This window comes from Oenanthe melanoleuca, chromosome 21 (genome assembly GCF_029582105.1).
Source record: "Oenanthe melanoleuca isolate GR-GAL-2019-014 chromosome 21, OMel1.0, whole genome shotgun sequence".
In the NCBI taxonomy this organism is placed as follows: Eukaryota; Metazoa; Chordata; class Aves; order Passeriformes; family Muscicapidae; genus Oenanthe; species Oenanthe melanoleuca.
Genome location: NC_079354.1, coordinates 3,052,743 through 3,078,261, shown reverse-complemented (window position 1 = coordinate 3,078,261; position 25,519 = coordinate 3,052,743). Strand labels below are relative to the sequence as shown.

At 46.3% G+C, this 25,519-nt stretch overlaps 1 protein-coding gene across 1 annotated transcript in view; it reads right to left on the bottom strand.

Annotated features, from left to right (window-relative positions):
* KAZN (kazrin, periplakin interacting protein) overlaps window positions 1-24,667 on the bottom strand; it is a 195,339-nt gene extending 170,672 nt beyond the window's left edge. The window contains exon 1 of the mRNA XM_056508342.1: window positions 23,990-24,667. Within this exon, the coding sequence (XP_056364317.1) occupies window positions 23,990-24,101 (112 nt within the window). The 5' untranslated portion in view covers window positions 24,102-24,667. The remainder of the gene's footprint in view (window positions 1-23,989) is intronic.
* Window positions 24,668-25,519: the final 852 nt, after the last annotated feature.

Here is a 25,519-nt window from a genome sequence, read left to right as displayed (position 1 = left end):
TCTTCCCAGTTCTTGACTGGAGTTTTGTAGTTGCTTTTGAGAACCCAGCCTGGTTTTGCTAAAATAGAGATTTTTCTCTTTCAGAGTATTTTAATTGTGAGGAAGCAAAAGCTGAGGGTGAAGGAGCAGAGCTGCAAACTGGAATTTGGATGTGTGAGAGAAGCAGCAATTTGCTTACAGCACACAGGGGGCTCTGAGTGATGGGAAGTCAGCAAGAGGAAAACATCTGCCTCTGGTGTGGGTGGGAGCCTGGCAGCTCTGCAGCATCTCAGCCCAGGTCCACACCCGTGGGACAATTCCCCTTTTCCTGTGCTCAGACAGAAATCCAACAATGCCACTTATTTAACTTTGGATGTGCTTATTCCAGAGCTGCTCCTGGGGCAGATTTTCCAAGGCACTGCAAATCTGCTTAGCTCTGCTCCTGCAGACAAGCTCAGCCCCCAAAATCCCACCCAGGGCAGGGATCTGAGCAAGGACTGTCACCCTCTGAGCTCCCCTGGCCCTGGGCCAGCAGCCAGGGGCTGCTCCAGCCCCTCTCTGGGAGCCAAATGCTCTTTGAAAAATTGCTCTGCTGTCCTTTCAAGATTAAATTCCTTCCAGAGTTTTCTGTAACAGACAGCAGAAGGGATTGGTGAGTAGAGCCAGTTCCTGAAGGACATCTGAGGGTTATCCTGAAGGATGACATCCTGCAGGAAGAGTTACCTTCTCCTTGGACAGCCTGGAGCTCTCCTCTCAATCCTCCATTCTTGGTAACAGCCAGCAGAGCCACCCAGAGAGAATCTGGAGCAGAACTGTGGTTTAGCCCAAGTGCCCTGTGCTCAGGAGGAGCTTTGCCACCTCTGCTGAGCATCCAGCTCTGCCCTCTGCCTCCTGCAGGTCTCAGCAGGAACATGCAAGGCACTGAATCCATTTTTTCCCCTCTTTTTCACATTTTGAACTTGTGGTGCCCTGGGGCTGGGAGCCCACGTGCCCACCCAGCTCTGGACCACCCACACTGAGACTCTGCCACAGAGCTCATGAAAAAATTACACCTGGGGTATAAAAGACAGGTACCTCCATTTATAATTATCACATGCCAACTAATGCCTGTTGTTGGGGAAAAAAAAACCATTTTGCAAGCATCTGGATGCTTAAACAAGCACCAGAGAAAGTTCATTAATACAGAAATTGAAGTTAATTAAGTAACTGATGGTCTCTATTCCATTCACTTTAAAGGAACCCTCATCCTTCCCTCAGTCTCCTGGCTGGCTTTATTCAGCTCCAGTTGCTTTATCAAAGTGATATATTCTGCTTACAAATTCAAGGCAAAGCCCATTTATCTCTTACAGAAGGAGAATGGATTTACATTTAAATGGCTGTTCTTCATGTATCTAATAACTCAGTTGAGTAATCAAAGAAGTACAATCTGAGCAGGAGCCTCTCTGTGTTTGGCATTAATAAAGCCTCTAAGATTCCTCCACACATTCCTCCCAATTTACTTATTTCAACAAAATGGGAAAGCTGTCATTCCCCAGCTGCAATCAGCCACTGAGAAGGTTAGTTGGGAATTAACAGGCTGCTTGCTTAGGCTTACATTTCAGTTAAAAAATGCAGGCTCAACAGGAGAGCAAGGAATTACCATGGCACAGGGACTTTCATTCCTTTAAAAAAGTAAATAAATAATGCTCCAAAGGTGTGAAGAGAACCTTGGCAACAAAAGTGTGGCCACTGGGAGCAGCAGCTGTTGTGGGTTCACTGGATTCAGTGAGAAATTCAGGATTGAGCTGGCCCAATCCAAGCAAAACAAGTTGCAAAGTGAAACACACTTGGAATAAGAAAAGGCCGATAGGAAATAAAATTCAAAATTATGGTAATCAACTTTTTAATTCCTTTTCCTTGGGCTGCACTCAAATTGTCTAAACATATGCAGAAAAATCTGTGTATGCATTAAAAAGCAATTAACTCCAGTTGATCCAAAACCATCTCACCAATGAAGGGCTTGCAAAGCACAGAATTTGCTATTAAATTTTGGGTTATAGTAATTTCAATGGCAACTTGACCCCAAAAACCTGTCAAAGATAAGAAATAAGAAAGAAAACGCATCTGAAGAGAGACAGAAAATTCCATGCTCCCTGCCTGGATGATCAGCTGACTTTTCACTGCAGCAAGAAGTTCCAGGAGCTGAAAAGGTCTGAGGAGCTTTTAAATGAGAAGAGTTTGGAGCTCAGCACGTCCCTGCTGCTGCTTGGCTGCAGGGACTGTGCAGCTCCCACCAAGCACACAGCAGATGGCCCCAATAATCCTAATAAAGATCCATTAATGTTTCTGTTGTCTTCCTTGTAAATAAGATTTCCCTGTGGGCTTATGTCAGGTGTCAGGGTTTTTCCTTTTGTTCCTTCTTACCTATAGAATTCTCCCCATAAGTTGCTAAAAAACAGACTGCTGGGCACTTTTGAGTATTTAAGGAAATGAAGAAATGGCCAAATTCAGGGGGAGGGAGGGCATCTGGTTGCATTTTTCTCTAATCTGGGGCATTTTTCTCAGAGGGACAGAAATACAGCAGGATTTGGGGCAGGACAAGGAGGGCTGGGGCAGCTGCTGGCCCTCTCTGGGTTTCAGAGGATGCTCAGAGCTGCTGCTGCTGCTTCTGGGGGAAGGAATTCACCATCACCCAGCCAGGAGCTTTTTCTGTGGAGTGAGAGCAGCCACTGATCGGGATCTGATTAACCCCTGCCTCCTAAAAGAGGGATCTACCACCATCTTCTATGGTATCTGGGAATCCTGAGCTCCATCCCTGCCCTGAGCCCCATCCCTGCCCTGAGCCCATCCCTGCCCTGCCAGGGATTTCCAGCTACTGCCCCAGAATTCTCTGATTCATCTTCTCCCCCACCCCAGGATTTCTGCTCATTCCTGCCCCCAGTGCTCCTCAGAGTCCTGCACAGACTGGGATCAGCTGCCCCAAAGCCTCTCCTCCCTCTTGTCCCATCTCTGTTTCCCTGTTATTAATATAAATTCCCTGTTTGTTATTAATTCCATAGTAGTTGTTGGTTTTTTTGCCTTGTTATACATACTAATAAATTATACATACTAATAATACATACATACTACTATGCATACTAGAACTGTTATTCCTATCCTCATACCTTTGCCTCAGAGCCTCTTAATTTACAATTATAATAATTCAAAGGGAAGGGTTTTACATTTTCACATTCCCCATTCCAAGGGATGCTCCTGCCCTCCCTAGTTAACCCCTGTCTTTCAAACCAGGACAGGTCACTAGTTCATCAGCCAGTTTCTCTACAGCCTCTGACCACAGATCACAGAGGTACATAGGAAATGTTTTAAGTGTGCTGCACACACTCACCATCTTGTCCTTTCCACAGCAAGGATTTTGCTCCAAGAATCCTGAATTCTAGGATAAAGACTCCTGAGGTGTGCTGCAAACCTAAGCAATGGCTCTGTTTGCTGCTGAGCTCCCAGGAAGTTTAGATTTAGCAACAACTCTTGGATAATTAATTTATAGATTTTTAGGTAACCAACTCGAATTTAAGCATTCTCCCAAACTCCCTGCTGGCTGAATGCACAAGCAAAGCACAATCAGGTTAATCCTGTATCACTTGTCTGCCTCGGGGCCAAGGATGCTCTTTGTGCCCCCTGAGCCACACCTGAGCTCCCCTGCACTCCCACTGCCTCAGAGCAAGGCAGAGACACTGGGGGGATCCCACCCTCCTCCCCAGCAGGAATGGGGAGAGGAGAGCCCTGCTGGAGGAAATGCCTCCAACAAATGAAAACATGATGTGCTAAATGAAACCAGCTCCATTATCGGCTCTGCTCTCCACCTGCAATTACAGAACATTTCAACTGAATATTTCTTCCTGGCAACCGAAACAGTTTCATTACAGCTTAAATATGTGACAAGGAAGCTGACTGCAGACTTGTGAAAAGCAATTATTTTGGACACTGATTACTTCCCGTGCAGGCAGGGAGTGCTGGAAGTGCAGAGAGCTGGGGAAGACCAGGGATGGGTGAGGGACTGCAGGGTCTGGAGCAGTTAATTAATGCTGGGGGTGAGCAGGGAGGGGGAAACTCTGCAAACACCCAGCTTAACATTCAAATTAATTAACATGAAATAACTTAATATGTTTAGTTTAAATGCCATTAATTTACAGGAAAAAGAGACAGCCTAGAGACAGATAGCTGGTGCAGCTGGTGCAGCAACCAGAGCAACATTGAGTTCCCATAGCAACATATTTGCTAGAAACAAGACAAACATTCTTAGGATGGTGTGGTTTTGGTTTTAGCCCAGCTGAGGGATGAGGACTGCACCAACAGGGCTCAAAATATTGAGGTGAAAACTTAAAAACAGCTATGAAGTCTCTTTTTCCTTCTCCAAGCTGAGAGGGCATTGCAGTGAGATCTGAACTAAATCTGGAAATGCCAGTGCTGCAAAAACCACTGCATTGCATCAGTGCTGGGACCAGTCTCACAGCCCTTGTGTGGGCTCTGCACAGCTCAGGCACAGCAGATCCTGCACCCACCCCTGCAGACACAGGGAACTGCACCTGGGGCTGCTCCAAGGCAGCTCTGATGCTGTGGGTTGAGATTTGATGGTTCCTAATTACTTCATTAATTAGAAAGAGCCAAAAAGGCACCCCAAACCTGCCAGTCAGTGCTGTAATTTTATTTTTTTAACCAGTGAGTCATACCTAATGATGTTTCAAAAAGATGGAGGAATCCTGGCATAGCTGAGATCACACATTATTCATATTGTTTCCCAAAGAGGGCTGGCTGTAGGTGTCATAAAGCCCTTGGCAGATGCTGTGCTCTCTTTGTGTCAGTCTTTAGGCTGGGCAAGGAGCCCCACAAGGCTTGAACACTCTGCCCAGTTTGAGCAGAGGTGAAAGCCCAAGGGCAGATGCTCACACAGGTCCATGGGCCACCTAAGCCACTGCCCCCATGGCAGCTTGCTCTTCTCCCTGGCACAACTTGAAAACCAGCTCAACTCAGAACTGGATTAAAAAAAAAATAAATCCTTAAGTGGCAAACTTGCATTGTACTTCCAACTGGTTTCAGACAAACAGAGATAAATTGATGATCTGAACTCTCCCAGGGCTGTGAGACAGTGATTTCCTTCCCTTTTAAATGCCATGGAGGGGATGTGACAAGATCCCACTGACAGGTGGATATTCCCCATGCAGTCACCAGTCCTGGGCACTCAGCTGCTGTGCTGATCAGGGCTGGTGACAACAGCCACTCCAGCAGCATTTATTGAATAAAACCACTGCTGCACCTTCTGCATTCCAGATCTGCAATAAACCTGCTCCTCTCCTGAATAAAACTACTACTGCACTTCTGCACTTCTGCCTTCCAGCTCCACCATAAACCTGCTCCTCTCCTTCTCCTCCTTTGAAAAGCACTGATATTCACTTTAAATCAGATTTCAGAGGAAATTTTCATTCTTGTGTTTCACTCTCTCATTAATTATTTACCAACACCTTCAGAACACAGCAGCATTGATTGGAAATTTGTAATTAAGGCTGACTTGTATTTTTCACCTAGAGCAGATGTTCCTACCCTTTGTGTCCCCCATCTCACAACACCAATCCTTTCAATATTTTAAGATTTTACTGGACTATTCAAGAGTTGTTTCAGTTTGTGACTGCTGCCCTGAGCAGTGGCTGTTTCTTGGCTGCCTGGTTTCAGGAATGGATCAGCACAGACTCCAATATCAATGTTTTACTGAGTTGATTTTAAGTTGGCATTGTTTCCTCTAATGGCTGTGATTATCTGCTGTGCAGAGGCTTCTCCACCCCGTCCTTGGTTCTCTAGAGATGATACCACAGAGAGATAGAAGGCCAGAGGGTAATTATACAGCTTTTCATTTCCACTGATGTCAAAGCATTGAGTAAAGCACAAAAATGCCTCCTACACACACCAGTCAGCTTCAGCACTAAAGATTTACCTGGAAAGTAGAGAAAGGATTGAGGGTTTAGAAATAAATTTACCTGGTAAACAGAGAAAACATTGAGGGTTTTTTTCAAGCACTAAATCTTTTAATCATCTGAAATATTTTGCTTCTTGCAGCCAACTTGCTAACTTGGCTGTAGAGGGACCTGATGAATGACAGAAGTCCCTCCAGGAGAGCAGAAAAACCTGGAAATAAAACCAGCACTGAGATGGCCAAGTTTGCACATCAAATAATTTAGGTTGGAAAGGAGCTCAGAGATGATCCAGCCCAACAGCACTGCAGGTCCTGAGCCCTGTCCCTTCCAGGGGCTGTGACTCCAACATTTCCTGGTGGGAACTGTCCTGCCCAAGGCACCTCCCAGTGAAGAAATATTCCCTGGCACAAGCTGAGGCTGGTTCCTTCCCCTGGGGCAGAGCCTGAACCTCACCTGGCTCCACCCTCCAGTCAGGGATTGAAGAGAGCAGGAAGATCCTCCCTGAGTCTCTTTTTCCCCAGCCTGAAGATAAAACTTGTTATTTTCCAAGCTAAAAATCTTCATTTCTGACTTTATTTCAGACCAGAAAGAAAGGTCCAAACACTCAGAGCTCCTCAGACAAGGATGGTGTTTGAGTTTTTTCCCTTTTTCATCCATCACAGAGTCCAAACTCTCAGCCAGTGCTGATCCAAAAGGAAAAAGAAGCTTCTGTTGGCAAACCTGGCAGGTGAAGTGCTCTTAGAGAAGGGAAGGAGAAAACCCAACGAGGATATTCTGTCTTCCCAAACAAAACTCAATCAGATTTGCAACAAGGAATTATAAGACTAATTTTTTTTATAATGGTTCTATTCCTGGGATCCTGCAGGGGACAATCAATAGGAGATGTTGCTCCTTTGGGATGACATTTCCATATGGGGAAATATTTCCTGGCTATAAAGAGGATTTCTTCTGGTGAGCAGAGTAATGGGCACCTGTGTCTTTGACAAGAAAAAGGAGAAACTGAGTTATCTAAACTACTGCATAGCTGATTTTTATTACCTGGTGTCTTATTTGTCCCCTTCTAAATCCAAGTACATTTGTGGAGTCCCTCCAGGAGGAACAGAAATTTGGATTGAAGAGAGTTTGTTTTTGATTGGAAAATAAAGCACAGGTTTATTCCAGATTGTTCTGTTCCACCCTTTAAAAACAATGTCTGTTACAAGGTTATGACTTTCATCAGGCCAAATATGTTTCCATTAGTGATACATAGAAATAGGAATAAATACTAGATTATAAGTAAACATTTGGATCAGATAAAAAAAAATAATTAAATTTCAAACCAGCAAAATTTCAGTTCCTCAGCTGGAAAAACACACTTTTGCATTTCTTGCTGGCTCACAACATTTAGAATTTCTTTTCTCCTTGTGGAACAACTAGAAATGCTGGGTTGGATTTTCTCTTTAATTCATGGGTCTCTCTCAAACTTGATAAACAAATTCAAATTTGGTGTTAGTGAGCATCAGTTTCTTCCCTGCAACAGCAGGAATGTGAAAAAATAAATGATAGCAACCATGAAAGACTGATTAAAAAAAAAAAAAAATGAGATGTCCAGTTGTTTATTGGTTTTTCTTGCAGTTATATGAAATAATCAAGTGAATTAAGCACCTTAAAAATCTGGAAGGCAAAATGAGTGTCTGGGGGAAGGCACATAACAGAATAAACCCCCTTGTTCAGCATCACCTCTCCCTGATCTGGGGAGACCCAGGTGCTACAACTGAAGCAGGAAATTTCCAGAAGCATTAGACTTTAGAATTCTCAGCACCTGGGTGAACACAACACCCAGGAAATAAATACAACTCGCTGCTTTCAGAAAAGAAAATCTCCTGTTATCCTGGCTCTATTCTTTAAAACATGAGGTTTAGCAGTGCTCAGAACCCTCAGTGCTGCAAATCATGTAGGAAATGATCTCACAAATGCTGACTCTGGTAACATCATCCTCACCTTCTTCCTCACGTGCCCTGAGCTGACAGATGGATTTCCATCCCCACCAGCAAATCCCATTTGAATTTCCAATCAGATGCAGTGCCAAAGTTCCTGAAGTCTTTACTGTGGAGCATTCAAGCAGCTCTAATGGTATGTGTGCTTTAGACATTTTTAGGGAGAAAGATGGAGTGAAAATAATGAAATTAAATACTTTGCTGTAACTCTGAGCTGGATGCTTAAAGAGGCTCCAAAATGTCTGAAAGTAGGAAAAAGTCATTCAGATAAAGTCTTGAACTACCCAGCTCACACATCCTCCACCCAAAACAGAGGAAAATGAGTTTATACTGCAAAGTTACAAGGCTCAGAGCTGTCTGCTCAGAAAGTTTTATGACCACATATTCCAGTGCCAGCCTTGGATGGGAGGGACAACCATGGCAAAGGATGAAACATCAGCTGGGCTGAAGGGGCTGGTAAAGCAGAGTGTGCTGTGCTTGGAGTGTCCTGGTTTGGAGGACAGGTGTCTGCCAGTAAAGGCAGAAGATTCTCTTTGAAATGGAAAATGTAAACCCCCTCCCTCCAAATTATTATAATTTTGAAATTAAGGGGCTCTCAGGCAAAGATATGGGAATTAGGAATAACAGTTCTTCACTAGGAAAATTAAAATAGCAATGCAGTATTACACAGAACAATCCCAGCCCTGCCAGAGTCAGAATCCAAGCTGACACCCGTCAGTCAGTCAGGGTGTTGGCACAGTCCCATTCAATGGTGGCTGCATCCTCCTGCAGGGGCAGATGTGGTTCAGCTGGAGCAGTGCTCCTGGAGAAGGTGCAGTTTCCTCTGAAGCTCCAGGGATGATGTGGAAAGGTCTGGCTTTCCTCTGGAATCCAGTGGAAAGAAGGTTCCTTGGTGTCCCAAATGTCAGTTTTTATCTGGGTAGGAAAGGCTTGGCTCCTCCCCTGGCTGGAGCATCTCCCAGTGGGATGATGGAATTTTATCAGTCATGCCCTGGGACTCACTGGCCATGAACAGGAGATATCTCCTGGAGGGAGGATGGGCTGTGGGAAGATAAAGATGATTGCCCAGCTGGTTTAAAGATGGCCCATGAGCAGATAATGTGTGCCAGGAGATCAGGGTGACTGTGACAGGATTCACATTTCTGGTCACATCTTGTGTTGAAATCCAAGACAAGTGTCTCTGCTGGGCTGAAGGGGCTGGTAAAGCAGGGTGTGCTGTGCTTGGAGTGCATCTCCACCCACTGTGAGCTGTTTTACCCTCAGCCTCTGAATATTTATGGCTCCAAGTGCAGCTGTGCTGGAGCCGCCTTGTCTGCTCACTCTCATCCTAAAACCCCTCAGGATTTCACCTCCTGGGTTTGATTCGTGCTTCAAAGAGGAGATGCCACTCAAAATGGTTTGCATTAAACACCTGAGGTGTGTTGTTCACTGCTGACCCTGCACTGACCCTCAGGACCTGCAGTCCCTGATAATTCAATGAACTCCAGGAGGTTTGGGGGGAGCTGTGGGTGAATTATTGCAGTAGCACAGGAGAGGATGGAGATGCACATCCCAAATCACAGCACCCAGGTGGCAATTCCACATGGGAATACAGTGTTTGCTCCCAGCACAGGTTACATCTCCAAACATCCTGTGCTCAGAGCATGGCTGCCAAAACAAGAGTGGAAATCTCTCTGAGGAGAGCAGCAAAACCTGATTTTACATGTCATTCAACAAATAGCATCTCTGCTGCCCTCCCTGGCACCCCACTGCTGGTGTTCCCATAACAACAGAGGAGATGCTCCACTGACCCTGCTGCTCATGGACAGCTGAGCAGCAAAGGGATCCACAGCTCCTAAAATACTTCCAGAACCTTCAAGGACCAGATTCTTACCCAAAAACTCAGTCTCAGTCTTTAAATACAGCTGCAATAACACTCATCTTCATCCAATATCCATTGAAGGGGTTTTTATGTAAAGGAAAACAAAATTTGTGTCCAAAGTTGAAGAAATAAAAAATCCAGGCTGAAAAATATTCAAACCTAAACCCATCCTTTTAGCCCTTAATTTTCCCTGAATAATGGTGTGGTTTACATATCGAACTCAATCAAGAACTTTTCCAGCTCTCTACATAATTTTCTATATGAAATAATAACAGTAACCCAGTGAAGCTTCAAGCATTGGACAGAGAAACATAAATCATGGCATACAGGATGAGCCATGGCAGTGAGATATGAGTGGTAAAACAATACAGGACACTTGTAAAATAAACACAAACAGAAGAAAAGCTTTCATTAAATTAATTGGAAATTCTGCCAGGAGTCTGCTCAGAGAAACTTGCTCTTCCATAAAGAATTGAGATTTCTTCCAAGGGCTGATACATGTGCCTTGACATAAGGACTGTCCAAATTGGTCATATGCCCTCAGGCTGTGGAGTTAATTATGGATAAGTTTACTTAATTATTCATCCATTTATTAACCATGACAGCCCCAGAAAATAAAGCAAACACCCTTCTTCAAACACATCACTCTCCACCACAACACAACAGCCCTGGCAACTCTTTCCTCATCTCTGTTTCTGCTTGTTAAAGGGAATTATGGCACCAGGGGTGACACCTGAAAAGCATTTCACAGCACACACAGAAATGGACCCTGAGGGCAGCATCTCACCCTGGACACACCTTTTCCACGCAGGAAAACAAATGGAAGGAGACATCCAACAACCCCCCAGCAGTCAGGGGCTGCAGGGATCTCCAGTAAATGCCAATCCTTGTGCATTTTCACTGCAGTCTGTCACCAGGCAGGGGCACACACCTGCTGGGAGCTCCCCAGGGGAAGGTGGCACCTTGTCACAGTGACCTGCCACTGCCTGGCACGAGAGCCAGGGCTGGCACCTCTGGGGAACAGGGCTGGACAGGTCCATAAACCACAGGAAAATCCCCACTGAGATGGTGCTGTGTCCTGCTGAAGGCTCAGGGCTGTAAAGGGGGAACAAATGGTGATACCAAGCAGGAAATGGCACGTGGAGCTTATTTCCTAATAAGAAATGTCATAATTCATTCTCAGGCTGTTTGTGGACAGAGGTGAGCCTGGAGAGGGGCACCCGTGGTCAGAGAACCAGCTGATCCCAGCTCTGCTCTCACCTGACCCCACTGAGGCTCCAGAGGGAATTTTCCAAGGGACAGGAGGGACAGGATGAGGGGGAATGGCCTCAAACTGCCAGGGGACAGGTTAGGTGGGAAATTTGGAATTAACCCTTCCCCAGGAGGGTGTCACAGTGCCCAGAGCAGCTGGGGCTGCCCCTGGACCCCTGGCACTGCCCAGGGCTGGGACAGGGGAAAGGGAGGGACAAGAGGGTCTTCAGGGTCCCTTCCAAGCCAAGCCAGCTGTGAATTAAAGAATTCCCCTCCTGGAAGAGTCCTGTGCAGACCCAGCAGACACCAAAGGCTGCTCACACACACCAGCCACATTTTCCCTGTGTCTGGAAACTGAGACACTGTCTCTGTACCTACCAAAAATAAGGAAAAACCTCAGGTATGCCATGTTTTAACATGGAATAAACAACTAACTCCTCAATATTTAATAATGCCTCATGGTAGTTCAGCTAATTAATAATAGAAGAGTTACCAAGAGCAATTCCCTGACAGGATTTACCACCAAATTATGAGAGTAATTGCTCACCAGGACTTTATTTAGCTGAAACCTCTCCTCTGGCAAGAACTTCCATGTGCAGCTCACCCTAAGATTCATTCACAGAATTATTTTGGGGCAAATTGTTGCTGACCTGGGTGGTTCCACGTACCCTTGGGGTGCTGCAGGCAGAAATTTCATTTTCCTTGCACTTACCCCCAGCACAAAGACTTTTGTCATTGCCTTGCTCACACTGTCCTGCCAAAAATCCTAAACATGCACCAGCCAAAATCCTGCAGTAAGCACAGTGTGGGTGCTCCAGGCTGATTTGACATCATCTGCTCTAACATGAAGCTGAATTAAATCGAATTGATGCAGCCCAGAAGAATTTTCAAGGTTGCCTGGGACATCAAATAAAACTTTTACACAGGGCAGAGCTATAGAGAAACTGACTGATGAATTTGGACTGAATGCCAGAAGCATGAAAGGCCCTTGATGTGACTCTTGTAAGAGCTGGTTTCCCAAAATATTTTTATTTCCTTAAAATGCCTTTTGTATTTTTTTTAATTTTTTTTATTTTTAACAGGCAGTTTGCAATGCTGTTGATGAAAGAAGAATCTTTTTCTCTCTAGATTTTACCATTCACTTTGTCAGGCTTTAATTCATAAAACTAAGAAAAAACTGAAAACACCACAAAGACAAAAACTCTGATTTTCAAGTTTTTCTTTCCTTTCTTTTTCCCCAGCAGGTGAGATCACCCTCACAGCTGAACATTTCTTGGGCTCAAATTCTCAGGACAAATTTGATTTACATCTAATCTGGCCCATTTGATAAACCAAATGCTGCTGCTTGTAATCATCAAATCTCATTAAATCAGCCCAATTACCCTGAAATGAACCTGAACCTGTGCAGATTAACCTGAGCCAGCATCATCTGATGGAATTTGGGGTGTCAGGAGCTCCCTGAGAAAAGCTGGGCTGGGTTGGAGCCCAGAACTCAACAGCTCAGGGGAGGGAGTGCTGGAACCCTGGCCACTGGGAATTTTGGATTTTCTGTGTTAAAAAGCACTGACCCCCCAAAAAAAACTGCATTTGACCTGAAGCTGTAGAGAAAGCTTCCAAAATATAAATAATATGAATAATAAAACTGAGATTATAAATGTGTAGATTAAATAAAAGTGTGTAACAACATGATGCAGAAAATTTAGAGTTTAAAATTTTAGAATATAGTAATATATATATATGTAAAACAAAAGAAAAGCTTTAATATGAAAGTTTGTCCTTCTTTTCTACCTTTTAATAAGTCTAAGTAGAATTTTGGAATTAAATAAAAAAGAACATATTTCAATAGACAAGTAATAAGTTATTAAATAAAAATTAAAAAAATAAAGTATCATTCCTTAATTAAACAGTTTATACTTTAAAAACCTTATAGAAAAAAAATACATCTCAGTTTTCAGCTTATTAACTCAAAGTACTGTAAAACTCATGGTTTATAAAATTGTAATAGAAACAAAAAATAATACACACCTAAGTCCAAACAAAAATACCATCTCACACATTAAAAAAAAACAACACCAAAACAATCCCTGTGTCACACTGACCATCCCTGTGTCACACACTGACCATCCCTGTGTCACACTGACCATCCCTGTGTCCATCACACACTGACCATCCCTGTGTCCATCACACACTGACCATCCCTGTGTCCATCACACACTGACCATCCCTGTGTCCATCACACACTGACCATCCCTGTGTCCATCACACACTGACCACCCCTGTGTCACACTGACCATCCCTGTGTCCATCACACACTGACCATCCCTGTGTCACACTGACCATCCCTGTGTCCATCACACACTGACCATCCCTGTGTCACACACTGACCATCCCTGTGTCCATCACACACTGACCATCCCTGTGTCCTTCACACACTGACCATCCCTGTGTCCATCACACACTGACCACCCCTGTGTCCATCACACACTGACCATCCCTGTGTCACACACTGACCATCACACACTGACCATCCCTGTGTCACACACTGACCACCCCTGTGTCCATCACACACTGACCATCCCTGTGTCCATCACACACAGACCATCCCTGTCACACACTGACCATCCCTGTGTCACACTGACCATCCCTGTGTCACACTGACCATCCCTGTGTCCATCACACACTGACCATCCCTGTGTCACACTGACCATCCCTGTGTCCATCACACACTGACCATCCCTGTGTCACACTGACCATCCCTGTGTCCTTCACACACTGACCACCCCTGTGTCCTTCACACACTGACCATCCCTGTGTCACACACTGACCATCCCTGTGTCCATCACACACTGACCATCCCTGTGTCACACACTGACCATCCCTGTGTCCATCACACACTGACCATCCCTGTGTACAGCACACACTGACCATCCCTGTTTACGTCACACACTGACCATCCCTGTGTCACACACTGACCATCCCTGTGTCCGTCACACACTGACCATCCCTGTGTCACACTGACCATCCCTGTGTCCATCACACACTGACCATCCCTGTGTCCTTCACACACTGACCACCCCTGTGTCCTTCACACACTGACCATCCCTGTGTCACACACTGACCATCCCTGTGTCACACTGACCATCCCTGTGTCCGTCACACACTGACCATCCCTGTGTCCGTCACACACTGACCATCCCTGTGTCACACTGACCATCCCTGTGTCACACTGACCATCCCTGTGTCACACTGACCATCCCTGTGTCCATCACACACTGACCATCCCTGTGTCCATCACACACTGACCATCCCTGTGTCACACACTGACCACCCCTGTGTCCATCACACACTGACCACCCCTGTGTCCATCACACTGACCATCACAGACTCTTCCCCACCTCAATCCCAGCCCAGCTGGGCTGGCTCTGGCAGGAGCTGGGCTTTGAGCTGGGCTTTGAGCTGGGCTTTGCTGTGTACTCTGCCTCCCTCTCCTGGTCTGTTCCCAGGGATTCCATAAATCAACCCTCGTGGCACAGCAGCACGAGCTGTGTTGGGATGGATATTTCATCCTGTAGATGAAGGGTGGAGCCCTGGGAACCCTCCCCAGCTCCAGACCCTGTGCTGAGGCTGCCAAACCCACTCTTGCCATGGCCCAACAAAAGGAAAGAGGAGCAGTCCAGCCAAAACACCCCAAATTCCCCTTCAGATCACAGGGTGTCAGAGCCCAACCATTTCTGCTCTGCCTTTCTTAAAAGAAATTATCACAGTCCCACTCTCATTACTCATTTCACATTTATTACAAAATACCCTCCCCAGGGGAAAGGAGGGGGGAAGGTCTGAGCCACGATTCCCCAACTCAATCAACAGGAATGAAACCTCGAGTGGAACATTCCCCAGCTCAACGAGGGTTAAACATAACAAAATCCCTCTCTCCACATGGAAAACACAACTTTCCTGGAGTGCAGGCATTCCCAGTAACTGGGGCCAGCTGGGATAGAAAAGCTAAAAGGGAAAGGGGAAAAAAGATAAAAACACCTAAAGCCACTGTTCCACTCCCAAGGCAAAGCAGCAGCCCCAGCCTGCTTTTGAGTTTTGTGTGGATAAAACTGAATGTGTGATTATGCTTGGCAATAATCATAGCTGCAATATAATAAAATGCCAAGATCAATAGGATAATTAGCATTAGATATAATTAGACCCACACAGTTGGATTCCAGAGAAGCTAATTTGTATTTTAAACTTTCTCGTTTGCCTTTTGACATCAAAGCTGGAGATTATGTTGACTTTGTTTCTTCCCCCCCATGTGGTGAACATTAAAATATTAAATGATAGGAAGACCCTCTCAAAACACTGGCACAAATTCCATTCATCTCTGATTCTAATGAATATCAAATTTTGACTAAAATGCTGAACTTCATGGGGAAAAAAAATTCTCACTTCTGAAAGGCCTTTCTGAGATTCCTACCTGTGTATAATAAATCTTCACAAGACTTAATGCCATTTAAACAGCTGTGAATGTTAAATTACCCTTCTAGCTCATTGACAGTTTGCCTTGAAGATAAAAGCTTTGTTTTTATCTGCAAGAGGAGCATTTTGCTGTTTACAGGAAACTAATCCCACCTTATCAATTCACATAGCAAATTCATCATTTGATGTGTTTGCTGCACTTGACACATTATTTACTAAAACCCTGAATTTTGAGGAGGGGAAAACAAGAAAATATCACCTTTAAGGAATGGAATTAAGAAATAGAGGATATTCAGAAATAAGTCTTTTTCCTACTTTGTTTTTTAAACAATCAATTCAGCTGGGGCTGCCATCCCCAGCCTGACAAATCCACAGGAATTATGATGATGGATCATTATTTTTCAAGTCAGTGTGTTATTGGTATCTAAAGCACACAGCAAACTGATAGACAAGCTGGTGAAAAACAAACTGCTCTCAGGTCTGCAACAGGCCACTGGAAACATGCTACCCAAGCTTAAAAAGTAATTTAAAATAGGAATGAAAAATGAAAAAAAAAAAAGGAGAATAAAGGTGGGTGGAAAGGAAAAAAAGTTTTACATTTGTTGGAGAATAGTTGTGCTCTCTCTCAGAATATATTCTGATAAATTATTATTATTTTTTTATTGCCAAAAGCTTTTTACTTAAAACCAGGTGCTAAATGGGAAGTCAGGACCCAGGCTGGAGCAGTTTTCCCACAGCACAGGAGACACCAGGCAGCAAACACCAGGGTCAGCACCACAGCACACAGAATTTCTGCTATAAACACAGAATTTCTAGAAAACCACAGTTCTTCAGTCTGTGGGAATTGGCCACAGCCAGCACAGGCCGGTGCAGAGCTGGATTATTTAGTGAGAACTTCAGCAGTGGTGGGCAGAGCTGGTTTTTGAGAGCCCTTTGCCATCTGCCCATGAGTGAAAAACAGAGGAAGGAGCTCCAAGTCTTCAAAGTCATAAAAATGACATCTTGATTTCACCTGTTTGACTCACAGCTGTTCTCAGTGTGTTCCCAGACTTCCAGAAACTGGGAAACATGAATAAATAGAGTGAATTTATGCACTCAGAGCTGTGTGGTGCCATGGCCAGATCACCCAAAATATTTCTAACACATTAGAGGGAACTGAGGTACATTTGCACCACCCTCCCCCTGACCCACAAGGCAGGAAAACCAAACCCTTATTTAAAGCTGCAGAAATGACTGAGCACACAGTGCTGCTGACCAGGGATCACAGAATCCCAGAGTGTCTGTGTCAAAAGGGACCTTGAGGCTCATCCCATTCCCCCCCTCCATGGGCAGGGACACGCTGGTGGCAGCCCAGATGAAATGCTCTTGTTGAAAAGTGATCCTGTAGAAAGGTCTGGTGGCTCTTAAACATGGGAATCAGTGGGTAAGGGCAGCCTTGGTGCTCCAAATCTCAGTTTTTATCTGGGTAGGAAAGGCTTGGCTCCTCCCCTGGCTGGAGCATCTCCCATGGGATGATGGAATTTTATCAGTCATGCCCTGGGACTCACTGGCCATGAACAGGAGATATCTCCTGGAGGGAGGATGGGCTGTGGGAAGATAAAGAACATTTCCCCACCTGGTTTTTAACAGCTGGCCCAGCAGCAGAGGATATCTCTCACCATTCTCAAAAATTCCCACCTACCATAACATAGGATAAAGCCAGAGCAAAGACAAGTGCATCATTCTCTTTACCATTCTAATAATGCAAGGCCATTAAAATTGCCTCTAAGGCTCCAAAGAAAGAATGATAACTAATTCCTGTTTGTAGCTGCAAGTGTAACCATATGCATGTTTTCAGTTCATTATTTTGGTGTCATAAAAACATGAGAGTTGCAATTGCAAGGAATTATTACATCCATATACTTTGCTATGAGCATGAACTGACAAAACCAAATTAGTCCATCAGGAGGGCAGATGAACAGTGCCCATAATTGAATCAGGAGTAAATCAGTTCACAAGTGCTTTGTGCACAGATGCTGTAATAATGGAGTCTGACTATTGAGATGACAAGGAACAGTTTATATTTAATTTATGCAAAAAATACTGTTCAATATTTTCTCTGTTTGTTGTTGGTTTGGTGTTTTTTGTTTTGTTTTTTTCCCCAGATACTTGGTAGCACACAGCAGTCAGAATATTTGGGAAAAGCTTTTCCTTGTTGCTTTAAGAATAACCCCCTCCTGCTGTGCACTAATAAATAGCTGTAGGTACATATCCATAATTCCACAGTGGAAAATACATCCTGGTTCCCTCAGTGGCTGCTCTGAAACATTAATCCCACCCCATGGGACAAGGGACTGTGCAGGGTGGGTGACAGAGGAGCTGCTGCCCATGGCAGGGGGATGCAGATGCTCAGCACAGGCTCCTGAGCTCCCAGGTGCTGCTGCAGGTTTAACCAGACCCCACCAGCCCTGGGTGCTACTCTGGGCAGTAAAGATCCACCAAGGAAATGGGATTCAGCTCCACTCCAGCTTCCACCATCTCCTTAATACCCACATCCTCATTTTTGGAAAATATTGGGTTTTTGTCCCCTCTCCAAGCAGGCTCAGCCCATCACCCCCAGGACACTTTTACTGTCTGGCCACCACAAACACCTCTGTGCTGGGGGAGATCCTGCCCTGTGCTCTCAGCCAGGCTCAGCAGCCCCCAGCAGCTTTTCCAGCCTGAAATAAATAAAGGCAGGAAATCCTCTCAGAGGCAGCAGAACTTCCCACCTGTCACACCCCACTTTGCTCACTGAAACACTGGCTCCATGGCTCTCTCAGGCACTTCATATTGGTATTTATGGAGCATTAGCAAGCCCTTGTCTGTGGTGCCTCTGTCCTTCAAGGCTCAGTGAAGCTCCCCAGTGCTTAAAAGAACATTTCAACCATTTAGCAATGGTTAAAAGAACATTGTAGAGCAGTAAAAGCTACAGACAGCAAGTGGGCTCCATCCACTCTTTTCCTCCTTGGAGCACAGTCCTACCTAATGAAGTGAAAAGAGGGAGATAAATGTCACTTCTTTTTATCCCTAATAACAGCCCATTCCACTGGGTAGAGAAGAAAAATATTAGTGATCCTCCCATTTAATTTCTGTGGCCCTCAAATCTATTCAGCTCAGGCAGGAGCACATCCCCTGTCAAGGAGAATTTTTGCTCATGGCTTTTCTGGGAAGAGGTAAATGGTGTTTCCTCCTAGTGCTGGAGCTGGCCCTGGAGAGAATCAGATTATTCTGTTCTCCTCAAAAACACAAAGCTCCAGGGGCTTCTCAAGCAGTTTGTTTCTGATACATTCCTTGTCATGTCAGAAAAATGGGTTTGGCTTTGACAAAAATGACACCTTTTTCTGCACCAACACACACAGGGTGATTCAGCCTGGCAGGAACGTGCACAGAAAGTTGGCAGGGATTTTATTCTGCCCATTCTCAGCACTACAGTGGTGGGCACAGATTTATGTGGTTGCTTTGGAGCTGCTCAAGTCTGACAACACCAGCACATAAACCCAGACCACAGCTCTGCTCAGGGAACAGAAACTTCAAGAGCAGTCAGACTTAATAAAAGGAAAACCCCCAACCACAAAATCTGACAAAACAAAGGAAACTGCCAATTTTGTAAAGTCAGGGATGTCTCACCTCACCCCACCCAGGAGAGCCAAATCCATCTCCCTTCACCCACCTGACACCTGCTCCAGTTTCTTGTTTTCCCAAAACTGGGTAATCTAACCTGAGGCACAGTAATTAAGCCAGGCTGCTGCTGCTGTGACGTTTGAAAACATCTCAGGCATCCCCCCCTGCCCTCCTGGGACAGCAAATGAAGCAGCTTGTTACCATGAAAGATTTATTACTGATTAATGCACGTAGGAAACCTGATGCTCTGAGTGCCAGAGACATCCCCAGCCCTGATCCCACGTGTCCCCAAACCAACTGACCCAAGCAGGATTTCTGCTGACTGTTTTCTCTCGTTGTCCTCGGGAGGCAGGAGGAGCTGTCACTGAGGGTTTGCTCAGATGCTCTGAGAGCTGCAGCCTGGGCTCACAGAGTGGTGTCACTCAGCTGAAATAACCATGGTTTTGAGATTAATCCATCCCTGAAAGTGCCCAAAGCCAGGCTGGATGGGCCCAGTTTAACCTGGGACAGAGGAAGGTGTCCCTGCCCATGGAGGGGTGGAGAACAAGATGGGTTTTAAATCCTTTCCAGCCCAAACCAGTCTGGGACTCAGCTTGTGGGATGAAGGTGAAACTGCACCACCTCTGCTCTGCCTCAGCTCCAGGTAAATGGTTTGAAACCAGATCCTGTTTGATTTAATTAAATAATGGAAAAATGCACAAGGGACTTACAGGCATAAAATAAGAGAGAACAGATGGTAAATGTTCATCTCAGCCTCAGTTTAGAAGGTCAGAGATTTCCTTCTACATCTTATTAGGGGCTGAAATTTTCCCCTTAATCATTTTTTCATATTAACACCCATCAGATTTGAACTCTGCTCCAAGGAGAGCCCCTGAGCAAACCTTCACCCAAGTCAGGGGGTACAGAGCAGGTTTTTTAAAAATACTATTTTATTTGTTTAAAAACCATACTCAAGCAGCAGATGAAGGAATTCTATATTGCATATTCCATGCTTTGTTTGCAAAACAAAATCTTTGCAAAAGATGCCAGACCAGATGAGATTCCAGGGATTTCATGCTGCATGACAAATATTTTGCTCAAGTAGTGCCACATCAATCTTACCTCACATTCCCCTTGAGAGGAGCTGGATCAAGAGCTAAAAACTACAGATCTAGGGGGGGAAAGGCAAAAGCTTTGAGCCACATGACATTAATTTCCATAGAAGAACTCCTAAGAATTTTGTACCATGTTCTGAATTTTCTACTGGGGGGGATAGCCAAACTAAACTCACTTCCATTTGGGGAGCAGCCACCAGAGTGGAATCCAGAATGCATGTAATGGATAATATTTATGTAATAGAAACACAATATGGAAGGGATTCACTGCAAAATCCTAAGGTTGGGATGATTTTCAAATTACTTTCTTGTTCATTCTGGCCACATCTTGAATCAAGATCCTTATTTCATAACCAATGGAAAATCCACTGGCAAGATATAAAGAAGAAATATTGAGAGCATAACAAATCAGCAGCATCTGAGAGCCAAAGAATTGATGGAAAATGAAAATTACTCTAATGGAGCAGTGAGTCAGAAAATAATGCATGGCCCTAAGTCCAGAGAACTGCAATATGCCAAACAAATTGCTTGGAATTTGCCCATGTATAAAATAAATGGTTTATCTGCTAAGCCTAATTCTTCCAGAGAGCATTCAGCTCTCACACCATATATTCAATATTTCATGAGAGATCAGATGGGAAACACTCTTCAAATTCTTAGTAACCCTCATTTTAAAGTTTGGTAGTGACAATCATAAATCCTTCAGACTTTTTTGGCTTTTTTTTCTTTTCCTTTCTAAAATGAGCAACTAGAGTCTTTCATTTGGGTATTAGCAAAATTTATAGCACAAACCTGTGCCAGATTCAAATTTGTGCTTCAAGCAAGACCAGCACTGCCTGGCAGGCACGAATTTCTTCTGGGATCAGAAGATTTAGGATGGGAATGTGAAGCCAGCTTCATTCCCAATTACTCCTTTTTGGAAATCACCAGCCTTGTAGTCAGGCTGGAGAAGGTAAAACATCAGCCAGCCTGCATGGCTTACTAAGGAAAACAGGAATCTTATTCCCTGAGTGACCCCAGGCAGGAATTACAGCCCCCATTGGGAATTACTCTGCCTCTGAAGGTCACACTGACAGACCTTTCAGGCATCAGCCAAATTTAATTTAACACTGAGGAAGTGCTGCCCTGGGAAACTGGAGTTTTGTCTCAAAGGGGGAGCTCAGCCCTGCCATCCCCTCTGCCCCCAGGACACATCCCAGCAAACAAAGCTGGAGAGGGAAGGGGCAGCAGGCAGAGAAATAACTTCCCAGGGAGCATCCCGTGTGCTGTGCCAGCAGATGCTGCTGCAGAGGGTAAACCCAGAGCAGGAGCTGTGCAGGCTCTGAGCACACTGAGACTGACACTGGCCCTGCTGACATCCCCATGAGCTGAGCAGGAACAAGCAGCCAATGTGCAGAACCAGCTGCACTAAACCCCCAAATTCTCAAACCTGTATCAGTGGGAACGAGGTGCAGCTGGCAAGGGGAAAGCTGAGTTCCCAACATTCAGTATTTGCTTTTCAGAGCAAGTTACTGAAGAGCAGCACTGGGAGGAGGGGATGTGTTTTCAGGGGAGCATCACACACCCTCTGGCTTCCCCATCAAGAGCTACACAGAACCTGAATCACACTTTGCAAGCAGAGCCCAGCTCTTCTCACATTGCTTTGGAGAAGTGTCCTCACAGCACAGCAGCCATAAAAACCACGAGATCACTGCAGGTGCTACATCAAAGAGTGCTGTCAAGCCTGTGATCCATCTCAAGCTTGGCAAACCTCCAGGCACAGAATCTGACATTTAATTAAGGCCAGCACCTTTATCATTCAAGCACATCCCTGTGTGATTAAGGAGCCCAAATGCCATCAGTGACAATGGGTATCCACAAATCTTTCTTGTGAGATTTGGGCTGTTTGGGCCAGACCTTGGCTCCTCACAGCTCCTCAGAGGTTGTTGTTGAGGGGAATCACAGGGGCAGATCTGGTTTCATGGTTTGCAAAGGCATTTGCACAGCCCTGTGGCCCTGTCCCAAATGTCAGCTCAGTGACACAAGTGAGGAACCAGAGCTTGGTGTCCCAAACCTCCACTCCCACCTTAGGGCATCCTTCCAGCCCTGCCTGTGAACACAGACTCACCCACAGGCCCTTCAGCTGGAGTTGTGCTGTCAGCAGTGCTGGCTGTGCATGGTCACTGCTGTAGGGACAGAAAACTCACAGGAGCTCAACCATCCACTGGATCCCTTTGGGCGTCACTGACACCCTTGGCAAACATCCTCACACTGCATCTCACACCTGAGAAATCATACAGAAAATCCCACCAAGATGATCCACCAGAGTGAAGAAAATCTTCTGGTTGACTGACTAAGGTGGGATTTGAAAATCCAGAATTCCCAAGTTTCATTTTGGGGCATTTCTCTCTAAGAAAGGGAAAGGCAAACAAACCACACTAAAACTTGCACATGTGTTTTCCCAACTCATTGGTCTTGTTAATTTAGGAAACAAACTGCTCACCCAGAACCAGAACTTTCTCCTACATCTCTTCTTTGGGTGAGACCTGACACAATGGATCCAAACCTTTGGACTGATCCCAGGACATGCAACAGGAAAGTTTAATACCAAACCCTCTTGAAGATCTGCCTGACATTATCTTGGAGGCAGCAGCACGATGCCAAGCTTGATTAAGTGAGTAGCAGCCAGCTAATTAGTCTCCTAATGAGTCATCCTCCAGCTCTGCCTGTGAAAGTTCGAGAGGCAGAGCAGAAATCCCACAGAGACCTGCAGGAAACTCTAACACACAGTGTTTGTAATGCCACCACAGAGGTAGAAACACACAATCCAAACATCATCAGTTGCAGAACTGGCTACTGGAGGAGAGAGAAAAGAGAAAGAAAAAGGATGGGACACTTTGCAGGACAAATTTACCATGATACCTGCACCAGCACAAGCAGTAATAAGAAAGTACCAGTAAAACAAGCCCTAAAAATTCAGAGCAAGTGTTGTTATGGCATCACTGCAGAAACCCAGGTTTCTCCATGGCTCTGAGTAAACAAACACGGCCTTCCCCAGAGCTGCCTGTCAGCCAGGATAGGAAAAGGGGAGCAAATTCTGTAAATTCCCTTATCCAATCTCTTAAACTTGGGGAACCAGCTGTGAAGGGGGATGTGAGTGCAGAGCTCTGGGGCACCTCAGGGACTGGTGCTTCAGGGCACCTGTGAGGAGCAAGAGGCTAACATGGAAAATTTTGGATTAGTCATGTCACACACCACCTATTTAACAGCCACAAGGCACAGATAAGACATAATCAGGCCCATCTGGAGAGAGTTAGAAATGCAGGAAAACACCTGGGAAAAGGAGCAGAGCTCCCAGGTGCTACAGTAACACAAACAGCCACGGAAAAAAAAAGCAATTTTGTCCTTCACAGAGCTGAATGCCAGAGCAGATATCCACATGCTGCAGCAGTCGCCCTCCAAAGCAGCAAATCGGCCTCCAGTTAGAATGTCCTTGTTTTGAAATGCAAAAATCACCACACATGTCCTGTTCACATCCAGAGGAAACTTCCAGCAGAGGGAAGGAGCAGCTTGTTCAGCCTGTGCTAACCCAAACCCACAGAGCCCTCCCAACCCTAAATAATTGGGCACTGATCTTCTGAGTGGTTTCAGCTGAGGCCAGTGTGCAAATGCAGAAGTTGCCACCCCAACTTTCCCTTTGGAAATCGCCAGATTTTAGGGAAGAACGTGGGGCACGGAGCAGCAAAGGGACAGCAATGACATTGCAGAGCAGGATGTGGGATGAGAGGTGGTGCCTCTTACCTGCTTCCATGAGCTGGCACTGCTGCCCAAAAACTTGGGAGAAGGTGACAGGGCCTGCGGCAGGGCTGGAGGGCGAGTCCATGGCTTGTGCGCGGAGCTGAGCGTTGGTCATGGGGCAGAGCCCGAGCCCGGCTGTGCCCCAGCCCCTCCGGAGACACCCGGGGCAAGGCGCTGCCTCTTCTGGGGACGCCAGGCTGCCCCTCGCCCTTCCCAGGGGCAGGACCGGCACACGCTTTCAGCTGAGCGTCATCAGTGTTTTCATGGAGAAACCCGAACGTCCGCGCCGCTCCCGGGGGGTTCTCCTGCCAGCCGGGCAGGTCTGGCGGCTTCAGGCACAAACCAGCGCCGGGCGCTGGGGCTCGGCCGCTGCCGGGGTTTCTGCCATGGTCAGAGCAGAGCCAGCAGCTCCTTCCTTCTCCCGAGCTGCCCAAGCCCGGCGGCTCCCGGGCGCATCCCCTGCAGGAACGCGCTCCGGGATGCGGAGCCCCGCGCTCGCACCGGGGGATGGAGCTCGCTGCCGGCAGCCCCGGAGCTCAGCCGGCGGCTGCGGGGGCTCGGGGCATCCCCGGCCGCTGCCCCTTCCCCGGCTGGCGGGAGGGGAGGAGGCAGGAGCGGCTCAGAGCATCCTGCGCGCCCCGCGCTGCGGCGGCGCCTCCTCCTCCTCCTCCTCCTCCTCCTGTCAGCGCCTCCCGGAGCCGCTCGGCGATGCTGATCGGGCAGGGAGCGACCGACCGGCTGCATTAACCCTTTCCCGGCTGCATTAACCCTTTCCTGGCCGCATTAACCCTTTCCCGGCTGCATTAACCCTTTCCTGGCTGTATTAACCCTTTCCCGGCTGCATTAACCCCCTCCCGGCTGTATTAACCCTTTCCCGGCTGTATTAACCCTTTCCCTGCTGCATTAACCCCCTCCCGGCTGTATTAACCCTTTCCCGGCTGTATTAACCCTTTCCCGGCTGCATTAACCCCCTCCCGGCTGCATTAACCCTCTCCTGTCTGCCTTAACCCCCTCCCGGCTGTATTAACCCCTCCCGGCTGCATTAACCCTCTCCTGTCTGCCTTAATCCTTTTATGCCTGCATTAACCCTTTCCCGGCTGCCTTAACCCTTTCCTGGCTGAATTAACCCCCTCCCGGCTGCACTAATTCCCTCCCAGCTGCCTTAACCCTCTCCTGGCTGCATTAACTGCATTAACCCTCTCCCGCCCGCATCAACCCTCTCCCGGTTGCCTCAATCCTCTCCCAGCTGTATTAACCCTCTCCTGCCCGCATTAACCCTCTCCCGCCCGCCGGGATGCTCCAGGGAAAAGGGAAGAAACGCTCCCAAAGCTGCCTGCTCTGCATCCCGCAGGGATTCCTTCAGTCCCAGCACCAGCCTGGGCTGTTTCCAAGGAAGAGGGGCCAGGAGTTAACTCCCAGCAAGGTCTGACAGCGCTGATTCATCTTTATTTGAAAAACTCCCTCTGCCAATGCAAAGGATGCTGACTCCGGGAGCTCTGCGTGGATTTGTCGTCCGTGAGTCATCAGAGCTTT